This window comes from Physella acuta, unplaced genomic scaffold (genome assembly GCF_028476545.2).
Source record: "Physella acuta isolate Inbredline_101_S28 unplaced genomic scaffold, ASM2847654v3 ptg000166l, whole genome shotgun sequence".
Classification (NCBI taxonomy): Eukaryota; Metazoa; Mollusca; class Gastropoda; family Physidae; genus Physella; species Physella acuta.
Genome location: NW_026731685.1, coordinates 226853 through 252547, shown reverse-complemented (window position 1 = coordinate 252547; position 25695 = coordinate 226853). Strand labels below are relative to the sequence as shown.

Below are 25695 nucleotides of genomic sequence, written 5' to 3'. Positions count from 1 at the left end.
ACAGTCACATACTGTAAAACAAAAAGACAAAGGCTTTAGAAAAAATATATAACTATATTTGTATTTAAGTTAATAAGTTTAAATATGTTTACAATAAATAACAAGAGGCAACAAATCGAACATAAGTGAATGTGTCACTAAAGCTGGAACTACATTAAGTTTTTAACATACCAGGTAACTATTTGATGAATACAAATATTTAAGTATCAAAAAGCTGCCTTGACATCATAACTTTAGTCACCATGGAAAGGGAGGTAATATCAACATTCTTTGAGCAACTCAAAAAGTTTCTACAAGTTTCCTTGGTTTGAGGTAAGCGAAAACAAATTGCTAGTAACAAGAAACAGGTAGGCAACAAAATTAATGTGCTCATTGAAGAACAAGAAAAAAAATTCATTTAAAAACTTTACAAATGTATGTACAAATTACAAAAAGTGACTAAAATAGGTGGTTAATATAGGAGACAAAATAATAAAAATGGTAAAAAGGGAAGTAATAAAAAGTAGTTTGCTTGAATATAATTAATTACTTAAGTAAAAATTAAATAAATTGTAAATATACTTTTAAAAAATGTATAAACATACAGAAAGCTTATACAAATACAGTATAGGTATCAGGTGTTCAAAGGATTCATCATCATTTTGATTAATCATCAACATTTTATTAAGTAATGTCAGTTGAAGTCTCCTTTCACTGAACTTAAAACTAGATTATACAATTACCCTGAATTATTCTCATCCCATCCTTACATTAAATATAACCAATAATGGTTGCATCCATTTTCTTTTGATTTTTTTGCTTTGATTTTTTTTTTCACCAAGACCAAAGATTTTATGTCATTTCTCATATTTGTTCCTTCATTTTATAAAATTTATGTTTTTAACAGATTTAAACTTTTTAAACTTCAATGTAGCATACAGTCCTGTCTTATATTTGTATATGAATGTATTTATTTATAAGTACAAGATAATAAAAGGAGAAAACATACAATAACAATGTGTAAGTGAAATATTTCACAAAACTATGGGTAACAATTGGAATGCTTAATCAACATTTGCATATTGCACAGGAGAAAGATCATGGTAATTAAATCTTTATATAAAAAATATAATACTATTATACTCTATATTACAGCTTACATAATTAGAGTTGATATATCACATTTTATAATTACTAACAATCTTTGGTGTAACCAGTTCACTTTATAAAATCAAAGTGAGAGAGAGATAGAATATACAAGGAATAAATAGAATTTACACAGAAGGTTATAAATTTAAAATAATATTTTAAATATTATGCAACAAAATGCTTAGGTGCAGCTAGATTTTTAAAAACGATGACAACATTCTGAAGTCTTCAATCTCTACAAATAGAAATAATGAAAGATTTAAAAATTTTCAATATGCATTGTAGACAATGGCTTTACAGCGGTTTACAATTATACAAGATGCCATAGACAACTGTATTGTCTAATAATATCTTTATCTACTAAAGTTATCTTTCCATCCATTGGTGTTTTAACTAGAACCAGCTAGTAAAGGTGTCTTGTCATCTACCTGATCAGGTGCTAGTGTACTATACCTTCCAGTCACCTCCCCATGGGAAAGTAGACTTGACGTGTCGTTGTACACAGCACTAACATTTCTGCTGGCCTGTGGAACTTCCCTGTGCTGATGAGGAACATCAAAGCTTCGAGCCTACAGAAGCAAAATCAAATGCTTCATTTAAATTATAGACATGATGCAGAAATACTATAGACAATGAAGTATATTTTAAAAAGAGATTTATTCTTTACTTGCTACTGTTGTTTATTTTTTCTTAAGGGGACATAACCTACATTGGTGATTTTTGCCAAAAATATTGTATTGTTGCCCTTTGTAAAGAAAAAGGCTGGTTTAGCCAAACGCTATATATTTACATATTTAATGAAATTTTAGCAATTTTTAGCCAATATTACATTCCTTTTTTCAATTTTCATAACAATTCACACAAACAGGTGAAAAAAGCCTTGTTATTCAATTTCTTAAAATGCTAAATAGTGTCTTATTTGACACACCCTCATGATAAGTCTGAATTCCCCCCCCCCCCCCCTCTCCTTCCACTTGATGTGATGTGTATGGGACAACCACTAAGCTAAGTTTCTGCTTTAAAAAAAAATTTTTTGCAAGTTTAGACTGATACAAATAAAAAAAAACTTTTGCTGACATAAGAATTGCAATAAAAACTAAATACGTATGGACACATAATGTAGTGACTTACATTAATTTTACATTTCCGATAAATAATTGTCGCGAGTGAAGCAAGAACCATGACGCCACCTAAGCAGATGAGAGCTATCTTGACAATAAAAGCAATTTTGATGGGAGTGAAGAGTTGGTCCTTCAGCATGTCAGCATGCTTGTCATCAGTCACAGAGCTCTGGGGTAACATGAAAACATTGGCTCATGGTTTAAACTCACAAATAAATACAAGAGATGAAAACATTGGCTCATGGTTTAAACTCACAAATACAAGAGATGAAAACATTGGCTCATGGTTTAAACTCACAAAGTAATAAAAGAGATGAAAACATAGGCTCATGGTTTAAACTCACAAAGTAATAAAAGAGATGAAAACATTGGCTCATGGTTTAAACTCACAAAGTAATAAAAGAGATGAAAACATTGGCTCATGGTTTAAACTCACAAAGTAATAAAAGAGATGAAAACATTGGCTCATGGTTTAAACTCACAAAGTAATAAAAGAGATGAAAACATTGGCTCATGGTTTAAACTCACAAATACAAGAGATGAAAACATTGGCTCATGGTTTAAACTCACAAATACAAGAGATGAAAACATTGGCTCATGGTTTAAACTCACAAATACAAGAGATGAAAACATTGGCTCATGGTTTAAACTCACAAATACAAGAGATGAAAACATTGGCTCATGGTTTCAACTCACAAATACAAGAGATGAAAACATTGGCTCATGGTTTAAACTCACAAATAAATAAAAGAGATGAAAACATTGGCTCATGGTTTAAACTCACAAATAAATACAAGAGATGAAAACATTGGCTCATGGTTTAAACTCACAAATACAAGAGATGAAAACATTGGCTCATGGTTTAAACTCACAAATACAAGAGATGAAAACATTGGCTCATGGTTTAAACTCACAAAGTAATAAAAGAGATGAAAACATAGGCTCATGGTTTAAACTCACAAAGTAATAAAAGAGATGAAAACATTGGCTCATGGTTTAAACTCACAAAGTAATAAAAGAGATGAAAACATTGGCTCATGGTTTAAACTCACAAAGTAATAAAAGAGATGAAAACATTGGCTCATGGTTTAAACTCACAAAGTAATAAAAGAGATGAAAACATTGGCTCATGGTTTAAACTCACAAAGTAATAAAAGAGATGAAAACATTGGCTCATGGTTTAAACTCACAAATACAAGAGATGAAAATATTGGCGCATGGTTTAAACTCACAAATACAAGAGATGAAAACATTGGCTCATGGTTTAAACTCACAAATACAAGAGATGAAAACATTGGCTCATGGTTTAAACTCACAAAGTAATAAAAGAGATGAAAACATTGGCTCATGGTTTAAACTCACAAATACAAGAGATGAAAACATAGGCTCATGGTTTAAACTCACAAATACAAGAGATGAAAACATAGGCTCATGGTTTAAACTCACAAATACAAGAGATGAAAACATAGGCTCATGGTTTAAACTCACAAATAAATAAAAGAGATGAAAACATTGGCTCATGGTTTAAACTCACAAATAAATAAAAGAGATGAAAACATTGGCTCATGGTTTAAACTCACAAATAAATACAAGAGATGAAAACATTGGCTCATGGTTTAAACTCACAAATACAAGAGATGAAAACATTGGCTCATGGTTTAAACTCACAAATACAAGAGATGAAAACATTGGCTCATGGTTTAAACTCACAAATACAAGAGATGAAAACATTGGCTCATGGTTTAAACTCACAAATAAATAAAAGAGATGAAAACATTGGCTCATGGTTTAAACTCACAAATAAATACAAGAGATGAAAACATTGGCTCATGGTTTAAACTCACAAATAAATACAAGAGATGAAAACATTGGCTCATGGTTTAAACTCACAAATACAAGAGATGAAAACATTGGCTCATGGTTTAAACTCACAAAGTAATAAAAGAGATGAAAACATAGGCTCATGGTTTAAACTCACAAAGTAATAAAAGAGATGAAAACATTGGCTCATGGTTTAAACTCACAAAGTAATAAAAGAGATGAAAACATTGGCTCATGGTTTAAACTCACAAAGTAATAAAAGAGATGAAAACATTGGCTCATGGTTTAAACTCACAAAGTAATAAAAGAGATGAAAACATTGGCTCATGGTTTAAACTCACAAATACAAGAGATGAAAACATTGGCTCATGGTTTAAACTCACAAATACAAGAGATGAAAACATTGGCTCATGGTTTAAACTCACAAATACAAGAGATGAAAACATTGGCTCATGGTTTAAACTCACAAATACAAGAGATGAAAACATTGGCTCATGGTTTAAACTCACAAATACAAGAGATGAAAACATTGGCTCATGGTTTAAACTCACAAATAAATAAAAGAGATGAAAACATTGGCTCATGGTTTAAACTCACAAATAAATACAAGAGATGAAAACATTGGCTCATGGTTTAAACTCACAAATACAAGAGATGAAAACATTGGCTCATGGTTTAAACTCACAAATACAAGAGATGAAAACATTGGCTCATGGTTTAAACTCACAAAGTAATAAAAGAGATGAAAACATAGGCTCATGGTTTAAACTCACAAAGTAATAAAAGAGATGAAAACATTGGCTCATGGTTTAAACTCACAAAGTAATAAAAGAGATGAAAACATTGGCTCATGGTTTAAACTCACAAAGTAATAAAAGAGATGAAAACATTGGCTCATGGTTTAAACTCACAAAGTAATAAAAGAGATGAAAACATTGGCTCATGGTTTAAACTCACAAAGTAATAAAAGAGATGAAAACATTGGCTCATGGTTTAAACTCACAAATACAAGAGATGAAAACATTGGCGCATGGTTTAAACTCACAAATACAAGAGATGAAAACATTGGCTCATGGTTTAAACTCACAAATACAAGAGATGAAAACATTGGCTCATGGTTTAAACTCACAAAGTAATAAAAGAGATGAAAACATTGGCTCATGGTTTAAACTCACAAATACAAGAGATGAAAACATTGGCTCATGGTTTAAACTCACAAATACAAGAGATGAAAACATTGGCTCATGGTTTAAACTCACAAATACAAGAGATGAAAACATTGGCTCATGGTTTAAACTCACAAATACAAGAGATGAAAACATTGGCTCATGGTTTAAACTCACAAATACAAGAGATGAAAACATTGGCTCATGGTTTAAACTCACAAATACAAGAGATGAAAACATTGGCTCATGGTTTAAACTCACAAATACAAGAGATGAAAACATTGGCTCATGGTTTAAACTCACAAATACAAGAGATGAAAACATTGGCTCATGGTTTAAACTCACAAATACAAGAGATGAAAACATTGGCTCATGGTTTAAACTCACAAATACAAGAGATGAAAACATTGGCTCATGGTTTAAACTCACAAATACAAGAGATGAAAACATTGGCTCATGGTTTAAACTCACAAATACAAGAGATGAAAACATTGGCTCATGGTTTAAACTCACAAATACAAGAGATGAAAACATTGGCTCATGGTTTAAACTCACAAATACAAGAGATGAAAACATTGGCTCATGGTTTAAACTCACAAATACAAGAGATGAAAACATAGGCTCATGGTTTAAACTCACAAATACAAGAGATGAAAACATAGGCTCATGGTTTAAACTCACAAATACAAGAGATGAAAACATAGGCTCATGGTTTAAACTCACAAATAAATAAAAGAGATGAAAACATTGGCTCATGGTTTAAACTCACAAATAAATACAAGAGATGAAAACATTGGCTCATGGTTTAAACTCACAAATACAAGAGATGAAAACATTGGCTCATGGTTTAAACTCACAAATACAAGAGATGAAAACATTGGCTCATGGTTTAAACTCACAAATACAAGAGATGAAAACATTGGCTCATGGTTTAAACTCACAAATACAAGAGATGAAAACATTGGCTCATGGTTTAAACTCACAAATACAAGAGATGAAAACATAGGCTCATGGTTTAAACTCACAAATACAAGAGATGAAAACATAGGCTCATGGTTTAAACTCACAAATACAAGAGATGAAAACATAGGCTCATGGTTTAAACTCACAAATAAATAAAAGAGATGAAAACATTGGCTCATGGTTTAAACTCACAAATAAATAAAAGAGATGAAAACATTGGCTCATGGTTTAAACTCACAAATAAATACAAGAGATGAAAACATTGGCTCATGGTTTAAACTCACAAATACAAGAGATGAAAACATTGGCTCATGGTTTAAACTCACAAATACAAGAGATGAAAACATTGGCTCATGGTTTAAACTCACAAATAAATACAAGAGATGAAAACATTGGCTCATGGTTTAAACTCACAAATAAATACAAGAGATGAAAACATTGGCTCATGGTTTAAACTCACAAATACAAGAGATGAAAACATTGGCTCATGGTTTAAACTCACAAATACAAGAGATGAAAACATTTGCTCATGGTTTAAACTCACAAATAAATACAAGAGATGAAAACATTGGCTCATGGTTTAAACTCACAAAGTAATAAAAGAGATGAAAACATTGGCTCATGGTTTAAACTCACAAATACAAGAGATGAAAACATTGGCTCATGGTTTAAACTCACAAAGTAATAAAAGAGATGAAAACATTGGCTCATGGTTTAAACTCACAAATAAATAAAAGAGATGAAAACATTGGCTCATGGTTTAAACTCACAAATACAAGAGATGAAAACATTGGCTCATGGTTTAAACTCACAAATAAATACAAGAGATGAAAACATTGGCTCATGGTTTAACTCACAAATAAATACAAGAGATAAAAACATAGGCTCATGGTTTAAACTCACAAATAAATACAAGAGATGAAAACATTGGCTCATGGTTTAAACTCACAAATAAATACAAGAGATGAAAACATTGGCTCATGGTTTAAACTCACAAATACAAGAGATGAAAACATTGGCTCATGGTTTAAACTCACAAATACAAGAGATGAAAACATTGGCTCATGGTTTAAACTCACAAATACAAGAGATGAAAACATTGGCTCATGGTTTAAACTCACAAATACAAGAGATGAAAACATTGGCTCATGGTTTAAACTCACAAATACAAGAGATGAAAACATAGGCTCATGGTTTAAACTCACAAATACAAGAGATGAAAACATAGGCTCATGGTTTAAACTCACAAATAAATAAAAGAGATGAAAACATTGGCTCATGGTTTAAACTCACAAATAAATAAAAGAGATGAAAACATTGGCTCATGGTTTAAACTCACAAATAAATACAAGAGATGAAAACATTGGCTCATGGTTTAAACTCACAAATACAAGAGATGAAAACATTGGCTCATGGTTTAAACTCACAAATACAAGAGATGAAAACATTGGCTCATGGTTTAAACTCACAAATACAAGAGATGAAAACATAGGCTCATGGTTTAAACTCACAAATACAAGAGATGAAAACATAGGCTCATGGTTTAAACTCACAAATACAAGAGATGAAAACATAGGCTCATGGTTTAAACTCACAAATAAATAAAAGAGATGAAAACATTGGCTCATGGTTTAAACTCACAAATAAATAAAAGAGATGAAAACATTGGCTCATGGTTTAAACTCACAAATAAATACAAAAGATGAAAACATTGGCTCATGGTTTAAACTCACAAATACAAGAGATGAAAACATTGGCTCATGGTTTAAACTCACAAATACAAGAGATGAAAACATTGGCTCATGGTTTAAACTCACAAATAAATACAAGAGATGAAAACATTGGCTCATGGTTTAAACTCACAAATAAATACAAGAGATGAAAACATTGGCTCATGGTTTAAACTCACAAATACAAGAGATGAAAACATTGGCTCATGGTTTAAACTCACAAATACAAGAGATGAAAACATTGGCTCATGGTTTAAACTCACAAATAAATACAAGAGATGAAAACATTGGCTCATGGTTTAAACTCACAAAGTAATAAAAGAGATGAAAACATTGGCTCATGGTTTAAACTCACAAATACAAGAGATGAAAACATTGGCTCATGGTTTAAACTCACAAAGTAATAAAAGAGATGAAAACATTGGCTCATGGTTTAAACTCACAAATAAATAAAAGAGATGAAAACATTGGCTCATGGTTTAAACTCACAAATACAAGAGATGAAAACATTGGCTCATGGTTTAAACTCACAAATAAATACAAGAGATGAAAACATTGGCTCATGGTTTAACTCACAAATAAATACAAGAGATGAAAACATAGGCTCATGGTTTAAACTCACAAATAAATACAAGAGATGAAAACATTGGCTCATGGTTTAAACTCACAAATAAATACAAGAGATGAAAACATTGGCTCATGGTTTAAACTCACAAATACAAGAGATGAAAACATTGGCTCATGGTTTAAACTCACAAATACAAGAGATGAAAACATTGGCTCATGGTTTAAACTCACAAATACAAGAGATGAAAACATTGGCTCATGGTTTAAACTCACAAATACAAGAGATGAAAACATTGGCTCATGGTTTAAACTCACAAATACAAGAGATGAAAACATAGGCTCATGGTTTAAACTCACAAATACAAGAGATGAAAACATAGGCTCATGGTTTAAACTCACAAATACAAGAGATGAAAACATAGGCTCATGGTTTAAACTCACAAATAAATAAAAGAGATGAAAACATTGGCTCATGGTTTAAACTCACAAATAAATACAAGAGATGAAAACATTGGCTCATGGTTTAAACTCACAAATACAAGAGATGAAAACATTGGCTCATGGTTTAAACTCACAAATACACGAGATGAAAACATTGGCTCATGGTTTAAACTCACAAATAAATACAAGAGATGAAAACATTGGCTCATGGTTTAAACTCACAAATACAAGAGATGAAAACATTGGCTCATGGTTTAAACTCACAAATACAAGAGATGAAAACATTGGCTCATGGTTTAAACTCACAAATAAATACAAGAGATGAAAACATTGGCTCATGGTTTAAACTCACAAAGTAATAAAAGAGATGAAAACATTGGCTCATGGTTTAAACTCACAAATACAAGAGATGAAAACATTGGCTCATGGTTTAAACTCACAAAGTAATAAAAGAGATGAAAACATTGGCTCATGGTTTAAACTCACAAATAAATAAAAGAGATGAAAACATAGGCTCATGGTTTAAACTCACAAATAAATACAAGAGATGAAAACATAGGCTCATGGTTTAAACTCACAAATAAATAAAAGAGATGAAAACATAGGCTCATGGTTTAAACTCACAAATAAATACAAGAGATGAAAACATAGGCTCATGGTTTAAACTCACAAATAAATACAAGAGATGAAAACATAGGCTCATGGTTTAAACTCACAAATACAAGAGATGAAAACATAGGCTCATGGTTTAAACTCACAAATACAAGAGATGAAAACATAGGCTCATGGTTTAAACTCACAAATAAATAAAAGAGATGAAAACATTGGCTCATGGTTTAAACTCACAAATAAATAAAAGAGATGAAAACATTGGCTCATGGTTTAAACTCACAAATAAATACAAGAGATGAAAACATTGGCTCATGGTTTAAACTCACAAATACAAGAGATGAAAACATTGGCTCATGGTTTAAACTCACAAATACAAGAGATGAAAACATTGGCTCATGGTTTAAACTCACAAATAAATACAAGAGATGAAAACATTGGCTCATGGTTTAAACTCACAAATAAATACAAGAGATGAAAACATTGGCTCATGGTTTAAACTCACAAATACAAGAGATGAAAACATTGGCTCATGGTTTAAACTCACAAATACAAGAGATGAAAACATTGGCTCATGGTTTAAACTCACAAATAAATACAAGAGATGAAAACATTGGCTCATGGTTTAAACTCACAAATAAATACAAGAGATGAAAACATAGGCTCATGGTTTAAACTCACAAATAAATACAAGAGATGAAAACATTGGCTCATGGTTTAAACTCACAAATAAATACAAGAGATGAAAACATTGGCTCATGGTTTAAACTCACAAATACAAGAGATGAAAACATTGGCTCATGGTTTAAACTCACAAATACAAGAGATGAAAACATTGGCTCATGGTTTAAACTCACAAATACAAGAGATGAAAACATTGGCTCATGGTTTAAACTCACAAATACAAGAGATGAAAACATTGGCTCATGGTTTAAACTCACAAATACAAGAGATGAAAACATAGGCTCATGGTTTAAACTCACAAATACAAGAGATGAAAACATAGGCTCATGGTTTAAACTCACAAATACAAGAGATGAAAACATAGGCTCATGGTTTAAACTCACAAATAAATAAAAGAGATGAAAACATTGGCTCATGGTTTAAACTCACAAATAAATACAAGAGATGAAAACATTGGCTCATGGTTTAAACTCACAAATACAAGAGATGAAAACATTGGCTCATGGTTTAAACTCACAAATACACGAGATGAAAACATTGGCTCATGGTTTAAACTCACAAATAAATACAAGAGATGAAAACATTGGCTCATGGTTTAAACTCACAAATACAAGAGATGAAAACATTGGCTCATGGTTTAAACTCACAAATACAAGAGATGAAAACATTGGCTCATGGTTTAAACTCACAAATAAATACAAGAGATGAAAACATTGGCTCATGGTTTAAACTCACAAAGTAATAAAAGAGATGAAAACATTGGCTCATGGTTTAAACTCACAAATACAAGAGATGAAAACATTGGCTCATGGTTTAAACTCACAAAGTAATAAAAGAGATGAAAACATTGGCTCATGGTTTAAACTCACAAATAAATAAAAGAGATGAAAACATAGGCTCATGGTTTAAACTCACAAATAAATACAAGAGATGAAAACATAGCCTCATGGTTTAAACTCACAAATAAATAAAAGAGATGAAAACATAGGCTCATGGTTTAAACTCACAAATAAATACAAGAGATGAAAACATAGGCTCATGGTTTAAACTCACAAATAAATACAAGAGATGAAAACATAGGCTCATGGTTTAAACTCACAAATACAAGAGATGAAAACATAGGCTCATGGTTTAAACTCACAAATACAAGAGATGAAAACATAGGCTCATGGTTTAAACTCACAAATAAATAAAAGAGATGAAAACATTGGCTCATGGTTTAAACTCACAAATAAATAAAAGAGATGAAAACATTGGCTCATGGTTTAAACTCACAAATAAATACAAGAGATGAAAACATTGGCTCATGGTTTAAACTCACAAATACAAGAGATGAAAACATTGGCTCATGGTTTAAACTCACAAATACAAGAGATGAAAACATTGGCTCATGGTTTAAACTCACAAATAAATACAAGAGATGAAAACATTGGCTCATGGTTTAAACTCACAAATAAATACAAGAGATGAAAACATTGGCTCATGGTTTAAACTCACAAATACAAGAGATGAAAACATTGGCTCATGGTTTAAACTCACAAATACAAGAGATGAAAACATTGGCTCATGGTTTAAACTCACAAATAAATACAAGAGATGAAAACATTGGCTCATGGTTTAAACTCACAAATAAATACAAGAGATGAAAACATTGGCTCATGGTTTAAATTCACAAATAAATACAAAAGATGAAAACATTGGCTCATGGTTTAAACTCACAAATAAATACAAGAGATGAAAACATTGGCTCATGGTTTAAACTCAAATATAAATACAAGAGATGAAAACATTGGCTCATGGTTTAAACTCACAAATAAATACAAGAGATGAAAACATTGGCTCATGGTTTAAACTCAAATATAAATACAAGAGATGAAAACATTGGCTCATGGTTTAAACTCACAAATAAATACAAGAGATGAAAACATAGGCCCATGGTTTAAACTCACAAATAAATACAAGAGATGAAAACATTGGCTCATGGTTTAAACTCAAATATAAATACAAGAGATGAAAACATTGGCTCATGGTTTAAACTCACAAATAAATACAAGAGATGAAAACATAGGCTCATGGTTTAAACTCACAAATCAATACAAGAGATGAAAACATTGGCTCATGGTTTAAACTCAAATATAAATACAAGAGATGAAAACATTGGCTCATGGTTTAAACTCAAATATAAATACAAGAGATGAAAACATTGGCTCATGGTTTAAACTCACAAATAAATACAAGAGATGAAAACATTGGCTCATGGTTTAAACTCACAAATAAATACAAGAGATGAAAACATTAGCTCATGGTTTAAACTCACAAATAAATACAAGAGATGAAAACATAGGCTCATGGTTTAAACTCACAAATAAATACAAGAGATGAAAACATTGGCTCATGGTTTAAACTCACAAATAAATACAAGAGATGAAAACATTGGCTCATGGTTTAAACTCAAATATAAATACAAGAGATGAAAACATTGGCTCATGGTTTAAACTCACAAATAAATACAAGAGATGAAAACATTGGCTCATGGTTTAACTCACAAATAAATACAAGAGATGAAAACATAGGCTCATGGTTTAAACTCACAAATAAATACAAGAGATGAAAACATTGGCTCATGGTTTAAACTCACAAATAAATACAAGAGATGAAAACATTGGCTCATGGTTTAAACTCACAAATAAATACAAGAGATGAAAACATTGGCTCATGGTTTAAACTCACAAATAAATACAAGAGATGAAAACATAGGCTCATGGTTTAAACTCACAAATAAATAAAAGAGATAAGAGCTGAATGTTCATGAAAAAATAATGTTATTTTTAAATTCTGAACTGCAAGAAAAAACTATTTGCTAGGAGATAATTGTTTGATCTAGGTTATAGGATACAAAAATAGAAACAATATCTCACCTCATTTACCCACAGGACAGGAAAATACAACTTCCTTATGTTGAATGTTTGACTAAAGGATGAAGAATGCAATACAGCATTATTTTACTTGTTCATACTCTCTACAATCATACACTCTTTTTAATATCTCAACTTTTTTTTTTACCAGCATACACCCATTATACTATCTCAACTCATTTTATATATTACAAATTTTATTATTTTGTAAATATTTTTTTAAATTATTAAACAATAGCAACTTTGATGTGCATTTTATTCAACAATCACTTTAATTGTTTAATTATTTACTTACGCAATATCTGGTATTTTCTCAAGAAAAATGTTTATTTGCAACCGCTTTGATACCCTCAAAACCAAACCTGTCCACTGAACAAAAAATAAACAGATGAAGGAAATAAAATAAAAATACCATTTATTTAATTTCAGAGTATGTTTTGACTGTAATCACCAGAGGAAAAAATGATGTTATGGTTAGCTTAGTAACTATTTGCTCAAATATTTATTTACAGATGTATAAACACAAGCCTGAAATATTTATTGATCAATATATATAAGCATACATGTCTGTATATATAATATTGGCCGGCTCTCTTGGCCAAAGCCCGAAGAACTTAGCACTAAGAGCGTATTTTGTACATTGGCCGGCCAATGCACGGACTGGCCGGGATGTCCTGGCCAATGGTGTATCTAGACTAAATTGTGATCGCGTTTTCATTATTCTGGGTGCGGTTTCCTTGTGAGTAACGTATTGTTTGGCTCTTGTTGGTATAGCATTCTATATGCAATGCGACATGGACCAAAAGGACCGTCAGATCAAGAGACAGACATACCAGATGGCTGCCTAAAAAAATAATCATAATCCTAATGGAAAAGAATTTGTGGCCTGAACTGAAACTAGTTCACAGAAAACCAAGGCATAGCCAAAGCCAATGTTCAGTAGAACCAAGATGTTCAAAACATGATGACATGAATGTAGACCAGGGGTCGGCAACCTGTATACATATACATATATATAAAGCTGGGTAAACATTTTATTTAAGACAAAGTGTTTGACTGAATGCCTTACTGGCTCTATATCAATGATAGTTTGATGTTCCCACTCCTGAGGGTGTAAACCTCCCACATGGTTTATTACTTCCGGGTCAGCATACAGGAAGTGTGGGAAGGAAAATATAATCGGAAGAGGAAAACTGTCAACTGAGAGGAAATAAATTATAACAAGTTTAGTCAATTAGGTAGAAAAAATGAAATAAATCATAACAAGTTTAGTCAATTGTGTACAAAAGATGAAATAAATCATTACAAGTTTAGTCAATTGTGTACAAAAGATGAAATAAATTATAATAAGTTAAGTCAAATGTGTAGAAAAGGTGAAATTATGACAAGTTTACTCAATGTGTAAAAAAAAGTGTAATTTATACAAGGTAAAAATGCCCCCCCCCCCCATCCCCTCCGCCATGAAATACCTGGCTCCTGACAGGTGGTAGAGTTGAGTAAACCAGTTGGCAGACAGTTGGTCTGGGGTGTACAGAAGCCAATGTTGTCAGGGTTGACTGAAGAGTTCATCATATCATTTTGATCCCCACCAAAGCGCCTGAGGTCAATGCCTTGAGGTATTGAAACATCCTCTTTATAAACACCTCTTATTGATCTGACAACACAGGTGACAAATGTTGACATTTTAAGGCAATTGTAGATTGGGTCACTGGACATTGTCAGTGGTATAAAATATCAACATCTCACCTGCAAATATCTGATACAAAAATCTTGGCATCGTCTCTGTCAAAGCCAAATGGCGGAGTTAATGTTCCATCTGGGGACAAGGTTTATAGGGGAGTTAATGTTTGGATAAGGTTTGGGTTTTGTTAAAAAGGGGAATAATGTTGCATGGTGGGGAACATATTTGGGTTTTAATTTTTGTGTAAAACAATTTGAAAATGAGAACACAGTTTGTGTACCTGAGCCATTGATCATGTTAGCCCATTCTGTTGTCCACACACTGACATGGCTGAGAATAGAATTGGTTTCTCACATAATTATTAATTAATTTTAATTAGACAACAGTTGAATATTGATGGCTATGCATCAACACCTTAATACAACTTGAATCTGATTATTTCCAGTCAAACATTTGGCATTTCAGGTCAAACAGTTGTCATTTCAGGTCATACAATTGTCATTTCAGGTCAAACAGTTGTCATTTGAGGTCATACAATTGTCATTTCAGGTCAAACAATTGTCATTTCAGGTCAAACAGTTGTCATTTCAGGTCATACAATTGTCATTTCAGGTCAAACAGTTGTCATTTCAGGTCATACAATTGTCATTTCAGGTCAAACAATTGTCATTTCAGGTCCTAAGGTGTGCACCTACTGCCATTAGTCTGCCCCACATCCCACCCACTCCCCTGTCCCCAACCCTCAGGTGCAACAGCAGTAGGAACACCAGACCACAAACATACCTCTCTCCGTTATACTTTGTGATGACACCAACAGAACCACAAACATACCTCTCTCCGTTATACTTTGTGATGACACCAACAGACCACAAACATACCTCTCTCCGTTATACTTTGTGATGACACCAACAGACCACAAACATACCTCTCTCCGTTATACTTTGTGATGACACCAACAGACCACAAACATACCTCTCTCCGTTATACTTTGTGATGACACCAACAGAACCACAAACATACCTCTCTCCGTTATACTTTGTGATGACACCAACAGACAACAAACATACCTCTCTCCGTTATACTTTGTGATGACACCAACAGAACCACAAACATACCTCTCTCCGTTATACTTTGTGATGACACCAACAGACCACAAACATACCTCTCTCCGTTATACTTTGTGATGACACCAACAGAACCACAAACATACCTCTCTCCGTTATACTTTGTGATGACACCAACAGACCACAAACATACCTCTCTCCATTATACTTTGTGATGACACCAACAGACCACAAACATACCTCTCTCCGTTATACTTTGTGATGACACCAACAGACCACAAACATACCTCTCTCCGTTATACTTTGTGATGACACCAACAGAACCACAAACATACCTCTCTCCGTTATACTTTGTGATGACACCAACAGACCACAAACATACCTCTCTCCGTTATACTTTGTGATGACACCAACAGACCACAAACATACCTCTCTCCGTTATACTTTGTGATGACACCAACAGAACCACAAACATACCTCTCTCCGTTATACTTTGTGATGACACCAACAGAACCACAAACATACCTCTCTCCGTTATACTTTGTGATGACACCAACAGAACCACAAACATACCTCTCTCCGTTATACTTTGTGATGACACCAACAGACCACAAACATACCTCTCTCCGTTATACTTTGTGATGACACCAACAGAACCACAAACATACCTCTCTCCGTTATACTTTGTGATGACACCAACAGAACCACAAACATACCTCTCTCCGTTATACTTTGTGATGACACCAACAGAACCACAAACATACCTCTCTCCGTTATACTTTGTGATGACACCAACAGAACCACAAACATACCTCTCTCCGTTATACTTTGTGATGACACCAACAGAACCACAAACATACCTCTCTCCGTTATACTTTGTGATGACACCAACAGACCACAAACATACCTCTCTCCGTTATACTTTGTGATGACACCAACAGAACCACAAACATACCTCTCTCCGTTATACTTTGTGATGACACCAACAGAGTCTGTGTCTTTCTCTCCAGTCAAAACTGTATACACTCCATCATCAGTGTCATTCTTCTAAACAATGTAAACAGAAACAACAGACAACTGGTATAGTAGGAACTACTGGTGTTTTACTAAACATTGGACACAAACAACAGACAACTACTTACTAAATAAATGTGAAATCCTTATAACTATAAATGGTATACAATTATTATCAACAAACCGTTCACTGAACTATTAATATTAATGCTCATTGCAATGATAGTTAATGATTTAAAAATTTAAATCAGGCAAAAAAGATGGTGAAAGTAAAAAGGGCACTAACTCTGATAAAATAGCCAATCTGTGTAGTTTGAAACCATGAGGGTAATATAGATTTGAGCATGACTAAAGCAGGATCTTCGTAGCCCCACAAGGTTTCGTAGACAGTTCGAGTCATAAATAGATCCTCATTAGGCAAGACTTCCAAAACCACAGAAATTGCTTCCTTGATAAAGTTGGGCATCCACCTGAGATTTTGGGCTAAAACCTTGAGAAAATCACCCATTAAATATCATTTCATGCTAGAATAAAAGAGTAATAGTAATCTTTTTTTTAAAGATCTTGTTTACAAAATATTTTCATTTACACAACAAAGTTAGTTGCAGCACGTTATGCCTAAAGCATAAAAAAAATTCTTAAAGATTTTACAAAATTTATTAACGGCCATTTTAGGTTTAAAGTTAACTTTACATAAAATGAAATACATCAAAATGTGTGATAGTCTACTAATGTAATAACAATCTGCAATCAGCATTAACTTACACCAATTAAAGGATTGACTGTTGTAATTAAGTCAGATTCCCCACCAACAGATTTCTCTGGAACAAAATGAAATGTGCGATTCTGCTTGTAGGTCACAGTTCCATTGTCATTCCAAACAATGTCAAACTTTGTGCGCCTTTCTCTAGTAGAAAAAATGTCAGAACATTCCAAACAATGTCAAACTTTGTGCGCCTTTCTCTAGTAGAAAAAATGTCAGAACATTCCAAACAATGTCAGACTTTGTGCGCCTTTCTCTAGTAGTAAAAATGTCAGAACATTCCAAACAATGTCAAACTTTGTGCGCCTTTCTCAAGTAGAAAAAATGTCAGAACATTCCAAACAATGTCAAACTTTGTGCGCCTTTCTCTAGTAGAAAAAATGTCAGAACATTCCAAACAATGTCAAACTTTGTGCGCCTTTCTCTAGTAGAAAAAATGTCAGAACATTCCAAACAATGTCAAACTTTGTGCGCCTTTCTCTAGTAGAAAAAATGTCAGAACATTCCATACAATGTCAAACTTTGTGCGCCTTTCTCTAGTAGAAAAAATGTCAGAACATTTCAAACAATGTCAAACTTTGTGCGCCTTTCTCTAGTAGAAAAAATGTCAGAACATTCCAAACAATGTCAAACTTTGTGCGCCTTTCTCTAGTAGAAAAAATGTCAGAACATTCCAAACAATGTCAAACTTTGTGCGCCTTTCTCTAGTAGAAAAAAATGTCAGAACATTCCAAACAATGTCAAACTTTGTGCGCCTTTCTCTAGTAGAAAAAATGTCAGAACATTTCAAACAATGTCAAACTTTGTGCGCCTTTTTCTAGTAGAAAAAATGTCAGAACATTCCAAACAATGCCAAACTTTGTGCACCTTTCTCTAGTAGAAAAAATGTCAGAACATTCCAAACAATGTCAAACTTTGTGCGCCTTTCTCTAGTAGAAAAAATGTCAGAACATTCCAAACAATGTCAAACTTTGTGCGCCTTTCTCTAGTAGAAAAAATGTCAGAACATTCCAAACAATGTCAAACTTTGTGCGCCTTTCTCTAGTAGAAAAAATGTCAGAACATTCCAAACAATGTCAAACTTTGTGCGCCTTTCTCTAGTAGAAAAAAATGTCAGAACTTTCTAAATAATTTGAAGTGCAAATCAGGCTATTTTGTTGTTTATTTTTAGCAACTTTGTTAAAAACAAGGACTACTATTTAAACCAAATTTTAAAAATCTATACTAATATATCTTAAGAATAAGTGTATGGTTCTCTTTAAATGATAATATCATTACATCTAACTGTTAAGTGTAATAATATATCTTACAGATAAGTGTATGGTCCTCTCTGGTTAACATAGGGCCTCTCTCCAGCCTTGACCTCCAGTACATTAACGACATCAAAGATGTAGAACTGCATGTACACTGGGATTGGGATGTCTTGCCAGATGTCATAGGTTTCACTGGTGTTGGAGATTACAACTTTCTGCACACAACAAAAGTTGTTTTATGGAGAATACAACTTTCTGCACACAACAAAAGTTGTTAGATGAGAGATTACAGCTTTCTGCACACAACAAAAGTTGTTAGGTGGAGATTACAACTTTCTGCACACAACAAAAGTTGTTATATGGAGATTACAACTTTCTGCACACAAAAAAAGTTGTTATATGGAGATTACAACTTTCTGCACACAACAAAAGTTGTTAGATGGAGATTACAACTTTCTGCACACAAAAAAAGTTGTTATATGGAGATTACAACTTTCTGCACACAACAAAAGTTGTTAGATGGAGATTACAACTTTCTGCACACAAAAAAAGTTGTTATATGGAGATTACAACTTTCTGCACACAACAAAAGTTGTTAGATGGAGATTACAACTTTCTGCACACAAAAAAAGTTGTTATATGGAGATTACAACTTTCTGCACACAACAAAAGTTGTTAGATGGAGATTACAACTTTCTGCACACAAAAAAAGTTTGTTATATGGAGATTACAACTTTCTGCACACAACAAAAGTTGTTAGATGGAGATTACAACTTTCTGCACACAACAAAAGTTGTTATATGGAGATTACAACTTTCTGCACACAACAAAAGTTGTAAGATGGAGATTACAACAAAAGTTTTTAGATGGAGATTACAACTTTCTGCACACAACAAAAGTTGTTAGATGGAGATTACAACAAAAGTTGTTAGATGGGATTACAACAAAAGTTGTTAGATGGAGATTACAACTTTCTGCACACAACAAAAGTTGTTAGATGGAGATTACAACAAAAGTTGTTAGATGGAGATTACAACTGTCTGCACACAACAAAAGTTGTTAGATGGAGATCACAACTTTCTGCACACAACAAAAGTTGTTAGATGGAGATTACAACTTTCTGCACACAACAAAAGTTGTTAGATGGAGATTACAACTGTCTGCACACAACAAAAGTTTTTAGATGGAGATTACAACTTTCTGCACACAACAAAAGTTGTTAGATGGAGATTACAACTTTCTGCACACAACAAAAGTTGTTAGATGGAGATCACAACTTTCTGCACACAACAAAAGTTGTTAGATGGAGATTACAAAAAAAGTTTTTAGATGGAGATTACAACTTTCTGCACACAACAAAAGTTGTTAGATGGAGATTACAACTTTCTGCACACAACAAAAGTTGTTAGATGAAGATCACAACTTTCTGCACACAACAAAAGTTGTTAGATGGAGATTACAACTTTCTGCACACAACAAAAGTTGCTAACCTCTAAATAAAATGTTGACTAGGAACCAACAGTCAGCCTACATAGAAACATTATATAAGGGAGATAACTATTCATAACAGTTTTTTTTCTAAATCTTGTAAAACAAGAAGTAAATCCATTTACAAAGAAGATGGTCTGTTGTCAGAAGTGTATTTTTTAATGTATGAGTTTCAATGGAAACTCTCTACAGATGTAATATTGTTATAATGTTAAGTGTAAGGCAATGGTCCATATAGTTGATCCTCTTTACCAACATGTTTAAATCTTTTCAATTATTATTTTAAAAAATTTCCTAAGCATGACAACAATCACTGTGAGGTTGTAACAAAAGAAATAACCAATGAGCTCAGGTAACATTATTATAATCACAATTCATTATAATATTATTACTCTTGAGATAATACATTAGATATTTCTAAGTGGGCCTGCTACTGATAACATTTTACATTTTTTCATGGTCATGTGTATTTATAGCTTCATATCAGTAAAAAATGTCATAAACCATACAACCTAGCTTGGTTTTTTATTTACATTTTACATTATTTTTAAAAAATTAGATTTAAAAAAAAATCCTGATATAATTGTATAGATGGATAGAAAAGATGGTACAAAATGAAGTGAAAATGTGTAAAATTTAACTTGTTAAGGAATCAAATCTGCTTCAAGCCCTAACAGTTGTACAAATATAAAAAGAAGTTAAAGGAGAGAGTATTCTATGCAGAAAATTCAGTCTTTTACACAAGTATTTCATTCACTCAGCCCAAACACTCAACATGATCACACAAGTATTTGATTCACTCAACATGATTACACATGTATTTGATTCACTCAACATGATCACACAAGTATTTGATTCACTCAGCCCAAACACTCAACGTAATCACACATGTATTTAACTCACTCAGCCCAAACATACCTTTTTGATCTCCTCCCTGATGATGTAGTCAAGCAGAGGGAACATTGCACCACCAATAGCTGCCACCAACACACCCACTGCCAATATTATTCCAAGTTTTTTCAGGCTTAATTTTGACATTTCTTACTGCTGTTTTACTATGGAAAAAACATTTTAAATTGTATTAAATTTTTAAAAAAAAGGTTATTTTAAAATCTTACGCATATCCAATAAATAAAGACATTTCTTAGTGCTGTTTTACTATGAAAAACCATTTTAAATTATATTTATTTAAAAAAAATAATTTTAAAACCTTACGCATATAAAATAAATTTTGACTAAGTACAATTGAAAAGCAAACATTGGCAATAATACAACTGCCGTGATGATTGCTGTTACCTAACCCTAAGTCAACAATAAATTTAAAGTATTTAACTTTACACTTACATCACTGAAGAAAGTAAACTAATTTACTAAAGCACAATTTCAATGGTTAAAATAAAATTTGATTTGACATATTCCAGGTGGAAAATGAAAACAGCCTTTAAGAAGGAAAGTTTAAAAAAGTCTATCACATGTGTTTATTTATTAGGCCAGAGTTGCTTGTTGTTCTCTGCACAGGCCTGATTACCAAAGTTAGATAACACTAGATACTGCTGGTTGGGTAGGTACTCGTGGTAAATAAAACATGCAAACAAAACAAATAACTGAATCAGAAATTATGGAAAAAATGTAATTAAAAGCTTGTAATTATTTATAATCAACAGTGATAATGACAGGTTTGAGCACCACTTTGTTATTACATAACAGGAGGTCTTATGATAATAATTAGGTAATCACCCAAGTGTTATCAACATTGATGAACAGTTGTGTGACCTTGACAGGCTATCTAGTAGTTGATTTTAAACAACAGAAGATTGTTAAAAATAATGGAAAATATAAGCATATTATAAATAAAAGTAAACATGGAACAAAGTAAACAAGTATAAAGTCAACAGGTATAAAGGTAAACATCTATCTAGTTAAAGTAAAGTAAAGTAAAGTAAAGTAAAGTAAAGTAAAGTAAAGTAAAGTAAAGTAAAGTAAAGTAAAGTAAAGTAAAGTAAAGTAAAGTAAAGTAAAGTAAAGTAAAGTAAAGTAAAGTAAAGTAAAGTAAAGTAAAGTAAAGTAAAGTAAAGTAAAGTAAAGTGAAGTGAAGTGAAGTGAAGTGAAGTGAAGTGAAGTGAAGTGAAGTGAAGATCCCCTTCCAAACCTGATGGTCTATGGGGAAAGTGAAGTAGAGTTAATCTTTTTCTGTGACCTCAGCATGTGAAAGGATTGTGTGGTCAGCATTATGACTTTACTTTCCCTGATGTGAGTTAGGTACCCATCAGAGCTGGGTGGACTCAGGGATGGTCTACTGACTTAAACCCGGATTTGAATTAGAGACTTACGGGTCAGCAGTCTAGATCTCTACCCCTAGGCCCCTCCGTCCCCCAGAGTTCAGTTATTACTAGCTTTATTTATAAATCTTTAGTTTCCTTTCTATTATATCTATTGTTGAGAAATGGACAAAACTGTTACAATCGAATAGTTTAATAACAGGAAACCTTTATTCCCTTTTACTGTAAGTTAAGAACAGTGTTCAGCCCATCTCAGTGGGAGGTCCTGGTCAAATATCAGACAGGGTATCAGTTTGCTCCATCAGCTATTCTAGATACCAAATCGATCATTTTCAGTTCATTAGAACCTGAGTTATTAAACATACCCAATTCCTAAGATGTTAGTTGTTTGACACAAATATTCCACACTCCACCCTGATGCCCAAATATAATCTGTATGAAAACCTTGAATCTACGTTGATCACCCTCTACAAGGGTGAGATATAACACCACTTGGTAACCACTTGGAAAGTCAGATGTCCAATAAATGGACCCTCAATGCTAAGGTTGGTGTGGGGGAACTTGAGGTGCGTCTTTTATGCAGTACTACACCATTCATCTGATAGCTTGACAACCAGCAGCATCCTGCGCTCCCCAAGTCCACTATGGCACCTACACTTGTTTTAAAAAGACCCAACACTAGGGATAATGTGGGTTAATACAATCCATGACTAAACCAAACCAACGTTTGCACTAGTTGCCACTGTGGTAGTTAACTAATGGCTCCCACGAACGCCCTGCGGCGCCCCTGACACCTGATCAAAATACACTCAAGGTTTTCATAAAGAGCACCCTGGGGGTCTAGAGTCTAGAAGTCAGCATGGTGTGGACAATCCTGAAAGCACATTTTAAAAAATGGAACTTGTAAAGCAAAACTTACAGGGTCGATCCAGTCATGAAATCTTTCTGGTATTGACTGCATACTATAAAGTTTGTACACGCCATTCCCTTTCATTGTGATTTTATTACTTATCTTAATGAAGAAATAAAAAAAATTATGAAAAATTAATAAGATATTATTAGTCTAATTAACATATTAGGAATCTGTGTGGTTGGGCTGGGAAAAAGCATTGTTGCTAAACAGATAAGTCCCAAGTTCAAACCCCTGTGCAGATGGGGCTCATTAGTTAGGGACAGTTTAAAGTTTAAATTAAATAATAAATAGTATAGGCCACTATAGTAGTGCATATCACCTAATTATCACAGTTTACATAAACATAGTACATACTACTAGATCTACTAAACTTAAACTCTTAAACTAATTCAATCATTGTATTAAGTATTACTTTATTACTATTAAATAGTATTAAACTATTAATAAAGTGTAAGGTCAGTATCACAAGTATTTAGTTAGAGTTAGAGTTTAGAGTAATAATTAATAATTAAGTTAGTATGCAGTATGCTGGTAATTTTTTTCTTTTTTTAATTCAGTATTCAGTAGGCTTATATTTGGTAATCTATCGTTTTAGGTAAGTAAAATCGCCCGCGGCTAGTAATGTACGAAAAAGTTACCTCATTGTCAAGGCTTTAATAGAAGTATATTGTGATATATTTGTGTCAAATATTATAGATAATTGAATAATAAACCTAAATCAATGGCTAAATATATCAATATAGCCAGGCAAGAAATTAACTTTAAACAGCAGTGTTTGTGAGCAGGATTTGCTATATAAAAAGCGGCCATCTGTAAGTTAGAGTGGCTTCCCCTGAATATTACGCTATAAGTTTACAATTTTAAAAAATACACAAGATGGCTGCTATAGTAAATGAGCATGGTTGCATCTGTTGGAAACATTGCTAGTCTTCATTTATCACTGAAAAGTTTTAATTCCGTTATTTAAAAACAGGTACATAAATTAAACAAGGAAACATTTTTGTATTTTTCAAAACATAAATCCTCCTCAAAATGTAAAATAATTATTAAAATTTAAGCAGTCACCTGTTTTTCACATTACTAGTCGCTGGCGATTTTACATACCTAAAACGATAGATTACCCAGTCATTATTATAATTATTAATTATATTATGATTATAATGAATGCCCTTTATGGCCTTTAATATTAAAATTTAATTCAGTAGGCCTATTAATTATAATTAGGCCTACTATTAAATATTAATAATTAATAATAATTAATATATTATTAACAAACGTATACATTATGTATTTAACTATTTATTACACATCCCTCTAGAGTCATTAACTCTAGAATCGAGAGATCTCGATCTATGATGTGCTAGATTTAGATCTAGATCATATAAGAGTCTTTTATTAGACTACTAGAGTCTACTAACTAGATCTAGATATCTAGATCTAGATCTAGATTCTAGAACTTGGCCTGCTAAAGAAAATGTTTTAAGAGTTATATCCCTTGGTGTTATGTTGTCGTTGTTAAGGTAAGCTTTGGCCAGTTCAAAGTTGAAAAATCTAATTAAAATTAAAAGTATTTCAAATTTTTTGTTTACAAGTTAAAACAAATTACTAAATGAAGATATTGTGTTTGTAAATTGTTTACCAATAGGTCAATTAACGTGGCAAAAGGTCACGTGTTTGCAAGGGGTCTATGGATGTAGGATACAGTATTAACTGTTAAATCTAGACAATGTAAAGTTAAGAAACAGTCAATTTTCTTTACTTCGACGGTAGCCTATATTCTTCAGAACAGTAAATCAGAATTAGCTTATTTTTCTATACCCCGTTTGGCGACTCTGTGGGGTGGACGGCCGGGGCGACAACCCCACCCGCCCTCCATTTCATCGGACTGCCGGTGCGCTCATCTGGTTCTTTCATAGCTTTCAGTTGTAACATTGCAAACGCAATACAAAAGAGATATAATGACATTGTCCATGAAAGTGGCATGATCTTTTAAACAGATTAAGCTAATTGAATGGTTCGGCAAAAAATTAAGACAAGTTCAAACTGCTGAAAAAAAAAATATGACCTTTCAGAAATTGCAAACTTAAAACTGTCA

The 25695-nt window shown here is 32.6% G+C and overlaps 1 protein-coding gene across 1 annotated transcript; it reads right to left on the bottom strand.

The window, feature by feature from the left end:
* Positions 1 to 82: 82 nt before the first annotated feature.
* LOC131936079 (lysosome membrane protein 2) lies at positions 83 to 22071 on the bottom strand. The gene is made up of 14 exons (XM_059292935.1): positions 21753 to 22071; positions 21327 to 21463; positions 18978 to 19135; positions 17670 to 17811; positions 17191 to 17394; positions 16846 to 16937; positions 15107 to 15156; positions 14892 to 14961; positions 14615 to 14799; positions 14215 to 14345; positions 13441 to 13514; positions 13149 to 13200; positions 2260 to 2418; positions 83 to 1697 (listed from the first exon to the last, which is right to left on the bottom strand). Exons 2-14 carry the CDS (start codon positions 21444 to 21446, stop codon positions 1518 to 1520), a joined length of 1617 nt encoding a protein of 538 aa, XP_059148918.1. The 5' UTR covers positions 21447 to 21463; positions 21753 to 22071; the 3' UTR covers positions 83 to 1517.
* Positions 22072 to 25695: the final 3624 nt, after the last annotated feature.